The sequence below is a fragment of the Zonotrichia leucophrys genome, chromosome 5 (assembly GCF_028769735.1).
Source record: "Zonotrichia leucophrys gambelii isolate GWCS_2022_RI chromosome 5, RI_Zleu_2.0, whole genome shotgun sequence".
NCBI lineage: Eukaryota > Metazoa > Chordata > Aves > Passeriformes > Passerellidae > Zonotrichia > Zonotrichia leucophrys.
The window spans coordinates 4704098-4719371 of record NC_088175.1 but is presented as its reverse complement, the minus strand read 5'-3'; the positions used below and the strand labels follow the sequence as shown (position 1 = coordinate 4719371).

The 15274-nt window shown below is 43.1% G+C and overlaps 1 protein-coding gene across 1 annotated transcript in view; it reads left to right on the top strand.

Moving 5' to 3' along the window:
• The first annotated feature begins 411 nt into the window (after window positions 1-411).
• The window catches only part of ASPG (asparaginase), a 45295-nt gene continuing 30432 nt past the window's right edge, over window positions 412-15274 (top strand). Inside the window, exons 1-6 of the mRNA XM_064714137.1 lie at window positions 412-695; window positions 5537-5666; window positions 8938-9049; window positions 11704-11829; window positions 13272-13355; window positions 14338-14464. Of these exons, the coding sequence (XP_064570207.1) occupies window positions 533-695; window positions 5537-5666; window positions 8938-9049; window positions 11704-11829; window positions 13272-13355; window positions 14338-14464 (742 nt within the window). The 5' untranslated portion in view covers window positions 412-532. The remainder of the gene's footprint in view (window positions 696-5536; window positions 5667-8937; window positions 9050-11703; window positions 11830-13271; window positions 13356-14337; window positions 14465-15274) is intronic.

Below are 15274 nucleotides of genomic sequence, written 5' to 3'. Positions count from 1 at the left end.
AATCCATCTGGAAGGAAGCTGAGGGTGCAGATTAGAACGCTGGAATAGAGGGACAGGGGTGCTGCCGCTGCCTCGCTGCCTGGTGTGGGAGACGCTGGGTGGGCAGGAGTCGCGTCTAAGCCCAGGTAAGCAGGAGCAGTTCCCACCTTCTTCCCCATGAAGGAAAAAGAGGAAATGAGGAAAAAAGAGGACGACGCAGGTGCTCTCGCCGAGCTGACCCTGAGCCCTGTGTCCCCTCTCTCCTCCCCCGGCCCAGAACGCGCGGCTGCTCTTGGCTTCTCCTTCAAGCATGAAGGGCTTTGCCGTCCGCCCGGGCCGGCGCTGCCCGCAGCGCAAAGTGCAGGGGGCGGTGCCGGGGCTGCCCCTCACGGCCGCGGCCCCTCACGGGCGCTCCCCGCGCTCGGGCGAGCCGGCACGGCGGCTCTGCCCGCCCCCGGGGCAGCGGGAAGGGGCGGCCCCGCCCCTGCCCTCCCGCCCCTTAAAACTCCCCGTTGTCCTGGCGGTCGGGAGGTAGCGGATCCTGCGACGCGGGATGGAGGGGGCAGCGGGACAGCCGCGCTCCCTACGCAGAGCCCTGGCCGGGCCCCCACCCCAGGAGCTGCGCGGCTGCTCCCCGGACCCCACCCCCAAGGCCGAGGCGCGAGTGCTGGTCATCAACACGGGCGGCACCATCGGCATGGTGCAGGACGTCAAGGGTGAGGGCCGGCGGCGGGGGTGTCGGGCTGGCCGTGGGGACGCGGCCGGGGCTGGCCGTGGGGAGCGGGGCTGGCTGTGGGGATGCGGCCGGGGCTGGCCGTGGGGAGCGGGGCTGGCTGTGGGGATGCGACCGCGGGGACCCGGCGCGGTTTGCGGTGCAGCATCGCTGCTGTGAGCGGCTCCCTGTAATCCCCGGCTCCCATCCGCTGGATCACCCGGTCGCTCAGCTGATGGGCATCCTTGTGAGCGTCACAGCGAGCGGCAGCGGCTTTTGGCAGAGCACAACGTGTTTCCTGCAGCGTGAGTCTTTTCTGCCCTACCTTGCGCACTAAAAATGAAACCGACTTCGTCGCGCCAGTCATGCAGGCTGTTTTTAGCCCTAAATGAGCCACTGTCACCGGCCGCCCAGAGAGCGTGTGCCTGGCATTCCTGCTGGGAAGAGCGTGGGCCGCTGGAGCTGGCGGCCGTGACGAGGATTTTCCAGTGGTGACCTGGCAGGCGCAGCGGATGCGAGTGTGGCAGCTGCCCGGTGTCAGGATGGGCGAGATCGGATGCAGTGCCAGTCTTGGGACGGGTTTCTGCTGCTCTCCCACCAGCTCTTGGCTTCTTTCATGAAATCACTGAAGAGTTCTGCTTTGGCTTACCTCACTGAGGGAGGAGGAGACTTGATAGATATGCCAAATTTGATATGCCTAACTAGATATGCCAAACTCTCTCCCTGCAGCTGGAAAATGTTTACATCCAAAACTGAACACTGAGATGTGTCAGTATAACACCTGCATTTTATCTGAAGGCTTCTTAGGTACCTACAGGTATATGCTGTGTGTTTTTAGGTGCCCCTAAATGTCAGCAGATAGGTGCCCAAACTCAGCTGACACCTGCACAGGCCCCCAGTTTAGCAGCTGGTTGGAGTAGCACCTAAGCATCCCTCGATCATCACTCCGTAGGCACAGATCCCAAGGGATAAAGAAACATCAACCCATTAGTGTGTTTGGGGAGAAAATGGATTTCAGTCAGGTCTGACTTGCTGTAGGGCTGTGTGCATGCCAGCGTTGGATTAAAGGGAAACAAGGTAACATACGGAGTGGGAGTGAGAGGGAAACAGTCCCATTTTGGTGAATACCTGCTTAATTTCTTTCCTCCTTTTCTTGGAAGGCAATGGAGCATCCCAGGGCTTCCACAACTTGTGTCTGTCTAGACTCACAAACATGGATACTTGTGATCCCTACGACGGAGTTTTGTGCTCCTGCCTGAAATACTGTCTCTGCTTTTTATTGTGTTCTTAAAACACTTGGGGCTTCACCTTGGAGCTTCCTAGACTTGATTTTTTTCAAATACATGTCCTTTCTTCTCAGAAGAGGGTGATTGGCTGATCCTTATTATTGTAGTAAAGATGCTATAAGGTGTTCTTTGTTTTTTATGGCTGTCATCTTTGTTTTTAATCTGTCAAAGTTGTAAAAAAAAAGTCCATATTTCAAAGCCATGTGCTGACTTGCTTTCTCAGTTTGCATTGTTTATACTGAAACCATTTCCTACTTTTATTGCCTCAGCTTTCTAAATTCCTCTTTTAAGTGAATAAACTGTAATCACGTGTCATGTTCTTTTATGAATGAACTTTATAACCTCTTCTCATCTTGTTTTTTCTCCTTTTGCTTAACAAGTGTCAATCATTACAGCATGTGCAAACAATCTAACAGTTGTGATCCAATGATGCTGACTTGCTGCATCCTGTGGGGGGTTCTGACCTGCTTTTCATACCCACATCTAGCTGCAGAGCAGCCAGAGTACCTCTTTCAGAATATTTGGCAGTCTTTAGTGTTCAGAGAGAAGCTAGTGAAAGGGCATGGGAAAGGCAGCATGCTTCAAGGGAAGATACAATAGATGCTCATTTCTTTTATTTATCAGTGGATGGAAAGTGCCTGTTTACAACCCTTCCTAGAACTACAAGTGTTTTACTTCAAGCATGGTGAAGAGAAGTAGTTCAACTCCAGCACATCTTGGAAATTCCTGTTGGAATTTCTGCACACCTACATTACCTGTGCAGGAGTTATTTTCAGAGGAGGAATAGTCTGTTTCAGTTTATGTGACTTGGATGACAACCAGACTCAGGTGCAGACTCTCTCAGCATTCATGTTTTTGCTCTCAAGCCACTTCAGTGCATTTTTAAAGCTTCTTACTCCTACTTATTTCCTCCTACATTAGTTTCTTTTGGCTTATCAGTAGCTCATTTCAGGAAGAGAACCTTACTGCACTCCAGAGTGAGGTTACTGTGATAGTGATCTTTCCATCAAGTTTGTGCTGGTGCCTTCAGGAAGATCTTTTCCTTGGGCATGTGGCCTAGGTCTCTTTCCTAAATTTTACCTGTAATGAAGAAAAAAAACTCCAAAAAATCCAAGTAGAACTAAGATAAACACCCTTAGAAAGATTACCTATCTTGGAATAGTCTGCTTAGGTAGCTTAGTTATTTTTGTATCTTTTTTAGACATACTAGATTGCCAAAAGACTGGCTGCTGTAGTCCACACCTTTCCGTGTATGAAATCTTTGTACCTCACTTGTGAAAGCTCCAAGTAACATAACTGCTGCAATTAATATTTTCAATATTTTTGCTCCCTGTTCTCTGCAGCAGCACAGGTTGCAGGATATCTTGTTTGGCAGGTAGCTATAACTGTGCTATCTATAGCACCAGAGTGAAAAGCAGAGTCCTGGACTGTAGGTGAGACAAAACCCTGATTGTGCTCCTTGGCCACAGGTGCCTGTTTGCCATTGTGCCTTTGTCCCCCTGCTCTGTGATGCCAGGGCTGGCCAGCTGACAAGGGACAGGACAGAAGGTGGTGACAGCTATTTGGACAAGTCACCCAGCCTGCCTTTTCTCTGCAGGGGTGAAGTTGCTTCAAATACTTTGTCAACAAGCTTGGCTCACAAAAGCTGTTTTCCATGTGTAGTGAAGTGTTCTTAAAACCATTGCACTTGAGTTCCCCTGTGTTTGCTTCTTGAAGCTGTAATAAAGCAGAAATCACTGCTAGATGTGGATGCATGTGAGGGGCTGTCTGGGTTGCAAGTGGGTCATCTTGGGTACATCTGCAGAATGCCTTAAAAAAAGTTTACATTCAGTGCAAGCAATTACAGAAAAATCCTGACAGATTTGTGATTAAGAGATGAGGAGCTGCTGTTTATAGAGAAGGGATTAAAGAACATTAGCTTACATCAGCTCTCCAGTTCCTGTGGCAAATACAAAAAATAAACAGTCTAATCCACTGTCAATATTCAGAGCAAGATGAACACTGGACAAAGAGAAGAATAATCAGAAAACACCCAGGAAACACTTGAAACTGGGCTGCATTTCTGAGCCAAAATGACTCAATGCCCAGGCAGAGCAGAAGTGGCCATTTGTGACTAAGCTAGGAACATCCTTAATAGGAAAAGCAGGGATTATAGCTGAATGAATGAAACATCCAAGGCTTGAAAGTGTTTTAAGTATAATTTGTAAAACAAAGTATTCTGGCAGTAATCCAAAGAAATCCACTCAAATGCTGTTGCTGTCCTGTGAGGAAGTTGGCTATGAAGAGGCCCCCTTCTTAATTTAAGGCAAGCCAGGAGGGAGATCAGGGAGTTCTTAAGGATTTTTCCATCATCTTGGAAAGTAAATGGAGAAATACTATTGAAAATATTCTCTGGGGTTTGAGCATTTGAAGTAAACCGTGCTGTTTGAAGGTGAACCAAAAATAATTAGAGGTGCTAGCTTGGATGAGAATCATGTTTAAATAATCAGAACTAGGAAATAGGAGAGAATTCCCTGGCCTCAAATTAGAAATAACTAGAACTAATAGAATAATGAGTTTTAATGGTTTGTTTGCCATATGTGATGATATGAAACACTGAGATTAAATTGAATTTGATGGTAAAATCTTGAAGTCCAGAAGGAAGTACCTCTGTTGGATGTTCCCTGTAAGAAAACTGTCTCAAGAAGTCAGACTTCAGAAAACCAGGGTGGCTTCTGATTCTGGATGCCAGGACTGTCACTGTCATTCCCAGGGTATTGGGAGAGGAGTTGCAGGTTGGGTTCACAGGTGAACTCAGTTCTGTGGTGCTGAGTTACAGGACTGTAACATCACAACATTAGTGCCTTACTAGCTAACAGAGAACAACATGCAGATTCCCTTTGAAATACCTGCTTGCAACCAGGACACCTGCAGGCCCACCAAACACTGAGCAGTTCTTAGGTTAGTTTAAACAGCATCTGTTTTAGGGTCCCTGCCACAGATCGACCCCATCACAGGCAAGGAGAGGGAGAGCAGAGTTGGAGATGCATCCATGCTTTCAACTTTTTCTATTCAGAGGCTTAGGCACCTTTTTACTTTTTGTCAGTTCAGATGTTCAGTCTTAAACCTGCTAGTGGAAAGTACCTAGTATATATCACAACTGGGTGCTTTTTAAGTCTTTTACTACTATTACTAAGTAATAATAGCTATGGCAGATGTGAAAGAGAATGGTAGCTTTCTGCTACAGTTGCAAATTGGCTTCCTGTCCCTGCTTCTGAGAGGTATTTGCAGACAAGCAACAATGAAAAATAGGCAAAAGTACAAATGTTTGATGTGGAGGAGATTTGAAACACTATTTCTCTTAAATAATGGATTTATCTATTTCAAGTCAAGAGAAGAATAGCTGCATGAATATTTATTAGTTATGTTCATTTTTCACAGCTTTAAACTGGCAATAGACTGTTTAATTTGGAAAGATGGGCAATCTGCTGTGTAACTTGTCTTCTTCCCTCCTTACTGTGCCACTCACTTCCTTCCATCCCCGCTCCTTTATTCACTTCCTTCATTGCCTGTTTTGAAGGGCTTGCTCCTGAGGCCAATAAATTAGTGAGCAGTTTGAAGACGATGCCGATGCTGCACGACGAGGGGTACGCGCGGGAAACGGGGCTGAGCAACGGCCACGGGCTCCCCGAGAACACCCTGGTGCTCCCGTAAGTACTGAGGGGGCAGCAAGAGTCTGCTGCTCTTGCAGGTCATTACATCTCTAGACATGTGGCATGAAGGTTCTGTAATGAGATTAGCAAAAATGCTTGTATTAGTTTAAAAGAAAAAAGTCCACCATGTTTGATGTGATGGGAAATAGGTGTTTGGATATGTTTGCAATGAAATTCCTTAGAACTGCTTGAGAAATAAATTAGCAAACTAGTAACCATTCTGGGCAGTCTAATCCTAGAAAATATGTTTTTGGGTATATTTGCAATGAAATTCCTTAGAACTGCTTGAGAAGTAACTTTCATTAGGTATTGGAATATGAATCCCAATATGACCAGTTAGATGGTGCCTGGGCCAGTTCTGACCCTCGCTGCTGGGCCAAAGGCAGCACTGTGGTGTAATTCACCCCAGAGATACCTTGGCTGCTGGAGTTTGCAGCAGGGCACTGAACAAGTCCAGGCTTGTCAGGAACTCCATTTACCTCAGGAGAGAGAGCTTCTGGCGATGGTGAAGAGAGAAAGGAGAGGATTCTGCTGGAGGGTTATATCCAGATGTTTATTCCATGGTTACAGAGGTCTGAACCGGGGCAACTGCTCCAACAGAATGGAGGCCGCATGGTCTCATTAACCTTTTAAGCTCGGGGACAGGGGAAGGGGAGGGGACAGGTGAGCTACCAACCAGGTGAAAGGGGCAGGGTCTCAAGGGACTAGGGACACCTATACGGGCCAATGTCCCCCAGGCCTGAGGAGCATCCTTTGAAATCGACCAACCACACGACGCCTTGCTGGTATGTTAGCCTGATTGACAGGGCACACTCAGCAAGGGGCGAGGGGGAAGGGAGAAGGGAATATTGGCACACCTGAGAAAGGGACCCGGAAGCTAAAAACACACCACAACAATTAGGCAACAAGTAACCATTCTGGGCAGTCTATTCCTGGATTTTTTTAATGTTAATTTGCTGCTGTGCAAACATGCAAGTATTCTACAGAAACTATGAAAACTATATATACCTCCATGTGAATCATCTTCAGCATATGTCTGAAAAAGTAGCATGTAAATAATGCATCTGTGAATAGGCCTCGTGCTTTAGTTCTGCAGGCCCTTCTGTTTTTAAAAGCCCTAAAAACTGATTGTTTTTCCCAAATTTATGCAACATTATGATAATAAGCAATGGGCTTATAATTAATCTGCACTGCTTCTTAACTGTTGGGCAATGGTTAATAAGCTTATAGGTTTTATTTAGAGGGCAGTGTGATAATATTAAATATTCCCTAACTGTGATGAATTACTGCACCCCTGTAAACATGCTAACTTTGCACAAAGGATTACTTTACACAGTTGTTCAAAAAATAAATGGGGCCATAGCTCATTTTCTATATGAGTAAAAATGGATACTCATTAATCTTTATGGAGAAAACCAGGAATATTCAAAAAAAATTAAAGGTTTATGAATTTTTTTCTACTTTGTGTTGAGGTCTCTATAAAACTTTTAAAAGTAACCCCTTAAAAGGCAGATAGCAGGAAAAGGAGTAAAGGAAGAAACTAATGGACACCTGGGTGCAGTAGTATTTATGTGAATATACAGTTTGTGTTAAATATGATGCCTACCCTAAGAAAAATTGAGCTCTATTGTGACATGGTGCTTGAATAACTTTGAAATACTTAAGGGATTAGAAACATAACAAAACTAGACTAATATGCCTGTATGAGTCCTGAATATACTTCTCTTGGCACATCTTTCCCTGAAAACCAGAAAAGCTTAAAACAATCCTTCACATAAAAAAACCTGAGGTTTAAAAACTAAACTTGTCTTGTTTTTCTGGCACTGCTGAGTGCTCTTTCTGGAGGTTAGTTGTGGCAGTTTGCCATCTTGTCTTTTGTGCTAGCCAAGTGATATTTTAACTAGGTGGTTGGGAAATATTGTGACTTCCTGAGGGGAGAAATTTTTGTGAACTTTGTATATCGGTGTGTAACGTCAATGGAAGAGGAATGACATGATCTCTTTTTAGAGAGAGGCATCAGAAGCTGAAGCCAGGGCTGGTTTCTGGTATCAGGATGTCATGTTTTATTCAAACAGCACATTCTCAGGAGAGCTTTTGTGTCACAGATTTTCGGCTGACTTCCACAGCTACTCTTAGCATGTGTAAATGTGATATCCAGCAAGGCAGTTTTCCATGTGAAGTCTGACTTCATAGGTACAGGATGTCAGTTTAAACACGTTGTTTAAATGCTCTCTCTGCTGTATGCACCAGGCTTAGAGGCTTCATGGGGGAATGAGTCTAAGATGTTATTAGAAGTCTCAGGTGACTTGAAAAAGGGAAACACTACACCCAACTTCAAAAAGGATAGAAAATAAGCTCATGGGACCCACTGATCTGTCAACCTCCCCTCTGGGAGGGGAAGGGAAAGTCACAAAACAGATCTTTCTAGAAGCTCTGCTAAGGAACATGGAGGACAGGAAGGTGATTTCAGCTAGCACAGCTTACTGGGACTTCCTGTGAAACTTTTAATGTGGTCCCCAACAACATCCTTCTCTAAATTGTAGAGAGATGGGTTTGATGGGTGGATTGTTCAGTGGATGAGGAATTGATTGGATAGTTACAGGCAGAAGATGGTGCTCAATGGCTCAGAGTCATGATGGACATCAGAGACAAGTGGTATTTCTCAGGGGTCTGTACTGGGACCAGTGTTATTTAATATCTCCATTAATGACAGGGATAGAGGGATCAGGAGCAGCCTCAGCAAACTTGTAGATGACACCAAGCTGAGTGGTGCTGTTGACACCCCTGAAGGGTGGGATTCCATCCAGAGGGACCTGGGCAAGCTCAGGAACTGGGCCCATGTGAATCCCATGAGGTTTAACCAGACCAGGTGCTGGTGCTGCACCTGGGTCAGGGCAGCCCTGGTGTCCATCCAGGCTGGGATGAACAGATGGAGAGCAGCCCTGCCCAGAGGGACTCAGGGGTGCTGGTGGATGAGAGGCTGGACATGCCCAGCAGTGTGCACTCTCAGCCCAGAAACCAGCCATGTCTGCCTCCCAAGTTGTATTTATTATTACATTAAATGTAGGTATTTATGCTTCAAACTACATCAACTCATGAGCTTCTAAACTTGGAATTTTATTTCCAGATTTAAGACATTTTCCACCTAGATTTTGGGGGAGGAAAAGTGTAAAAACTACTGATTTAAAGAAAAAATCGAAAGTGATGAGTTGATATTAATGTTAAGGGTTTTTTTTCCAATTCTCTTTCTTCTTCTCTTTCTTCATAGTCTCTCCAAGCAAAACAAGAGAATTTTTTACACAATCCTTGAGCTCTCGCCACTGCTTGATTCTTCCAACATGACACCAGATGACTGGGCCAAAATTGCAAAGAAACTTGAGGTACAGTGATGTGGGATAAGAATTAATTTTTCACTTAGACAAAACCAGCAGTATATCTAGTATACTTAGGAAGATAAAACAATTCAGTAGCCCTATAAATATGTATTTGTTTAAGTGTAAAGTACCTTAATTAGTGACTTGCAAAGTTAGAAGTACTGTGCTTGCAAAGTTTGCAGAATTTTTATTTCATTTGAAAATGTTGTAAATTCATTAAAGTTGCATTGTTCTTCCAAGGATGAGCCATGCCATAATTCCATACAATAAAATAAATTTGCAGCTGTGATTGAGTAAGGTGTGGAATATGTAGGTTGATGTGTCCTAAAACATTGACTGAAATTCACTGTCCAAAAATGTTGAATAAAATCCTTAGGTGTGGGTAACTTAGCTGAAGGTTGCTTAGTTAGTTACACATCATTTGAGTGTTCAAAGAGCTTAATAGCTGGCTATTGACATAGAAAATAATTTGATGTCTTTATGCATTTCTTACTCTGGGCACACATGGACTAGCTTCAACTTTACAACCAGTAGAAAAAATTGCTGCCATGGTTGGGTTTCCCACAGAGGAAATGTGTAAAGTCCTAGATATTTCTGCATAAATAGATAAACTCATTACATCCTTCTCTAGAATAAAAAAAAAAAAAAAAATCAGCATTTCTGTGCTCCTGTCCCTTGTCTGAACTTAGCTGTGTGCTTTTAAAAAAAGCAAAACTGCAAAACACTTTAAATGCTTCACACCAGGAATTCATACATAGCTGACAGAAATAAATAACTGTGGGGCTAGGAAGATACTGCTCTCCCACTCTGTGATAATGAGCTTTATAGTGTAAATTCTCTTCTTCCACCACGCTTAGTAATGCATTGAACTGTTCAATAATGCAGGAAATGCTGCTGAAGGTTCAGCATCCTGAAACCACCAAACTTGGGAGGCTGCTTGTCCTATCAAATGCATCTTGCCCAGGCAAAGAACAGATGGAGCTGGTGTGTACATGGAAAGTCTCTAGGGATGCAGGGATGCAGCTGGGAAAAGCCCAGGGCCAAGAGAAGGCAGCAATCCCATGCTGATCAGGAGAGAATTTACCTTTTTCCCTTACTGGCATATTAGTTTTTATCACAAAAAAGTGGTTTTTTTTTACTTGTACACAGGTTCTCTGGATGCCCAGTTTGTGTAATCCAAATGAAAATTGCTGAGAAGGCAACAACAAGGAACCCTTTTCAGCTCTCCAGGTTGTGTACAGACACTGCCACTTTGTGTTCATCTTGGACACTTGCCTGCCACAGCTCTAACATGATGATGATTTTCCAGACTAAAACATTCCAAGATGTTTCTGTGGGATATCTCCTTAATTGAAAACCTGATCTTTTCTATTATGAACCTTAAACTAAACTATGTTCTTTTACATCTAATAAGGTTCATAAGACTGAAACTACTTGATTTAGAGAGTACAGGTGGCTATTTCTTGGCCATTCTTGAAGCCTCCTTACCTTGTTGCTGCAGCATGGTTTTTGCATCACATTGTAGTTTGGCCTGTAGAAAGACCTTGCAGCACTGGCAGTTGTGTTGGCTCAGTTGTTAGAGATAAACAGAAACCCCCTGAAACTTCCAGTAGGTAGCAACAGGTAGACAGACATGAGTATCAATGAAGAAATAGCAAAAGGAATGTAGGAACCTACAAATTAGTAAGAAATAGCAAAAGGAAAGTAGGAACTTACAAATTAGTTTGGACATGACCTTATTATCAGGAGGTGCCAAGTGTGTGTGCCTAGTGTAACATGAGGAGTGAAATTAAAAAGAAATCATGTTTAAACTTCTTTTTTCCTTCCCATGCTGGCACTTCATATATCTGCTTAGAGTTCTGTGTGATCCCTTCCATGTTACTAAGTTACATCAGAGACATCAGTGTCTCTCCCTGCAGTGTTTGCTGTGTCCATCATTTTTAAAGTAGATAACTTAGCAGATAGCAGATAACTATTGTCACAGGATGAGCAGTGTGATTCATGGCTTTGCATTTGTGAAATTGTATGTGGATTAAAATTTTTATGAAATTGATTTTGATGGTGCATGTGCCTGATAGTGTAAGGGCATTCTCAAAAACCAGCATGTGAATGTCCATTAATGAACAAGAAGCCTCTCCCCTAGGTTCTGCTGTGGAAAGGATGGCTTTCCATCAGAAGAGGGCACTCTGACACTGTTGGTTTGCCTGCCTGCCATGGATTAAACGGATTGGGTTTTCCCCTACATTATGATAGCCCTGGTTTGCCTAATCTGTTCCTGTAAATGGTGTAATCCCTAAAGTAAAAGCGGCAACAAGACATCAGACTATACGCCTCATTTGCATATGTTAACATTCCTGTTTAAAGCCATTGCTAAGCTTTTCTTAATTAGGAGTCTTCTGGTTTAAAAAGGCTGCATTAATATGTATACACAGAAGAATCTCTTTGACTGTTCCATAATCAGAATTACTGGCTCTAGTGCTCAGTGTCCGATTAACCCTTAATCGTATTTAAACTGAAACAGGGTAAGTTTAGGAGGAGTTGTGTGTGCAGTAAAGGCATTGTGCTGTTGCCTGCATCAGTGAAAGTCATGCCCTGTGTACCTCAGCTGCTGGTGCCAGGGCATTTCTTTAACAGTGTGAAAATTGTCTCTCCACCTGCAGGAGCACTACGAGAAGTACGATGGCTTTGTGATCCTGCACGGTACTGATACCATGGCGTACACAGCTTCAGCCCTGTCCTTCATGTGTGAGAACCTGGGCAAAACTATTGTTCTGACAGGATCTCAGGTAATGGAATTAATGAAGCAAGAATCCTCATTTTTGGTTTTTATATGCAGAACTTGGCTGTATCCTGATTATCACTGTACAGCTTAGCAGTTCAGGCCAGGCCCCTGGCCAGGGAGGATGGTCACAGTGCTGACAGAAATGAGTGAGAAATGATTGTTCACCAGCTGAGGATCTGCCCCATAATTTTATCATTAATGACTTCACAACTCTGTACCAAATCAGAGCAGGAGTTCATTATGGCTGGGGCCAGATGCTTCAGAGAAAAACATAAGAGCCTGTCATTGGCCATTGTGTATTAATCGGTTTATATGAGAAGCATTTTTCCAGCCTCAGGTGGCCACTGGTTGTCAGCTGTCTTCTTTTCTTTAAAAGCCCTGAAGCTTAGTATTTTTTACTTCATCAGTTGTTATCTCTCCTTACATTACTCATTGTTGCATTCTTTATAATTTAAAAAAATAAACTTAAATCATTAGATGCATTTTTGATCATTTCTGTGCCACAAAGCATCTAATATGGTCTGTTTCCTTTTCTCTAAAGACTACATTTATTAATTTTCATTCTCTTAGCTGGAGATCAGCCCTTTGCATATTGTCTGAGGGGGAGGGGTTGTCTTACTAGAATAGCTTGCTTGAGTGTAAAATACTGCTCTAATCACAAAGGAAAGATGAAACATCACATTGTAAAATTCCCCTCCCCAATCTCATAACTTCCCTTTCACATGTGGTCTATTTGAAGTCAAAATACAAAAGTCTAGGAAGGAGTAGGCTCCCACTTGCTGTCTTGACATGGAGCAGCCTAGTCTGATACATCAGTCAAGGTTTTGCTTTCTTTTTGGTTTTATTGCTTGGAGATCTATCTGACATATGATCCAGCAAGGGAGCATGTGATTTTCTTTTTTAATAATTGCTGAAAGAAGCACTCTCTTTTAATAAAGAGGCAGTCTGAAAAGGCATGGAAATCATCACTCAGCAGACTAAATTTCTGTTTTTAATCTTGCCCTTTTCTGTCAGTAATAACCTGCTGGCTCAGTTTTGCTATGCTATGAGGAAAGATGGTGCAAGAGAGCTGTTGTGAAGCCCGTAGTGACAGTTCTGTATGTTCTCTCTATCATCACTTCTCCTATGCTCAGTCACTTTAAACTATGCCTACTTGCTAGTTTTTATATTTTTTTTGAACCGCTGTTAGTATTGTTAATCACATTAGAAAAATCTCTGTGTTGGTTTTTAAGCACTTAAATTACAAAATTCTGTTAAGCAGAGAGAGAAGTCTCGCCATCTGCTGCAGTCTAAAATAGTTTGGGCGAAGAAGGAAAACTTTTTTTTGCCATAAATCATTGTTACATAAATTATTCATGTATTTGTATTGCATAAGTTGGACTCATTTTTTCTGCTGTGTGGGCTTTACATAAGGGCCAGGGTGTAATTCCAGTCTCTGCTCTTCAGGTGCCCATTTATGAGCTGCAGAATGACGGCCGAGACAACCTTCTGGGGGCACTGCTGATGGCTGGCCAGTTCGTGATTCCTGAGGTCTGTTTGCTGGGATGACCATCTCAGAACCTGCATTTCTCCCTCTAGGGCACAAACACTCACTAAATATCTGGTAGGCAGTCAGGAATTGTACTTAATCAGGAAGATGAATGGATTCCAACTGAGGTAACAGTGCTTGCATGGCAAAGCATGTGCTGTTCTCACATTGGTCATATTCCGTTTGCCCATACACAATCCAGAAAGACTCTCAAGTCTGAAATGTACCTGGAAGTATGTTTTTTAATTGAATGTTACCTTGAACTTCTCCAGTCACTATAGAACTGGTAGGAGTGTCTTCTAGCTGTGTTCCTGAAGATGGAAGTGTCGAGAGTGGTACACCTGGAGGTACCTCCATAGTCTCAGTACCATGCTGTTTGTGCTGTGCAGCTCAAAACTCAGGGAGAAAATGGGGCAGGTTACACCTTATTTTACATCTGCCATGCTTCCAAAGCCAGTTCTTGAAGACAACAGCAACAGCTGACTGGCCAAGATCTTCATAACTGATAACAGCTCTGAGGTATCTCTCTTCCTTCAAATTGACAAACTTTAATAGACTTGAGAAGGAACATAATGCATGGTAACTTTTGGAAGTTATCCTCATTTTCACCAGGCCTTTTGTTATGTTTTGGACACTGAATTTATATATAACTGATGAATTTATTAAAAAGCTCACACTGTTTCTTTTCTCCATCTCTGAAGTGGACTCAGGCAAATTTGCTGTCTCCTAGAGTAAGCCTCATGAGAGGATTATGAAACTAGTTAGCTCTTAACTTGAACCTAATTTTGTTCTTAAATTCTTAAACCAATGTGTGACAGAAGTGCCAACACTTTTTGAAAGGGTTAGACTTGTAAACATCTACTAGCCTCTGAGTTGCTTTAAAGATTTAGAAAACACTTCATAAAGGACGGACTACAGTATTTATCTACTGCATCTTTTAATTACTGGCTTATTCATAGACCTGTTTCTTTACTTGTCTTGCAGGTGTGCCTGTATTTTTATAATAAACTGTACAGGGGAAATAGGGTGACTAAGGTGGATGCTGGGAGTTTCAATGCCTTTTCCTCACCTAACCTGCCTCCACTTGCAAATGCTGAGGTTGATATTACAAGTAAGCAACATCATCTCTTAAGCCATGTAATTTATGCTGCATGCAATAGAACTGTAGCTGAAAAGAACCTGTGCTTGTGTAGTTGAAACGTCTTTTTTAAAGTCAAATATCTTTGAAAGTCCTCTAGCTTGACTTCACTTCATCTGCTCTGAACCTGTTTAAATATTAGTAAGGCTGAGACTTTGTGACTCAACTGCATTTATCTGTTGAATATAGATGTGAGCTAGGCTGACTTTGAGTAAAGATCCAGATTAACCTGAGGGAAGTTTGCCCCTGTGTCAGAAAAAAGCTTGCTCCAAAGATAAAATGAGGGAGTTTGGACTGAAAGAACAAAGAGTTTCATCTCATTAATGACCATGCTGTGCTCTGAAATCGGGGAAAAAAGTCATTGCAGAGTGCTTCCAGCTTAAACAGATTCTCTGTTGCATGTCATTGTGTAAGATGTTTTACTGGATATTTAGGACCTGCCTGAACTGCAAACACACTGATAGCCACAGACCTAAAAAGGGTTTTTTTCCCCCAAACTTACTCAGGCTCCTTGTAATTTTTATGTGTCTGATTCCTAAGAAGGGGAAAAACTACCTGAGGGTTTCAGTACCATTTGCAAAGTTTTTAAATGTTCTTGGATAAATGACACTCTTTCTTTGGAGAAGAGAGGCACATTTGGAATCTAGCCAAATGAGGAGCTGCCAGCAAACATACTAAAGTACAGTTTTAAAAAACATGTGAGCTGCTTTTGTATAGAATAGGTATTAAAAAGGAGTAGACTTGGTGACAGTCTCCATTATTAGAAAAAAAAATGGGAACAGT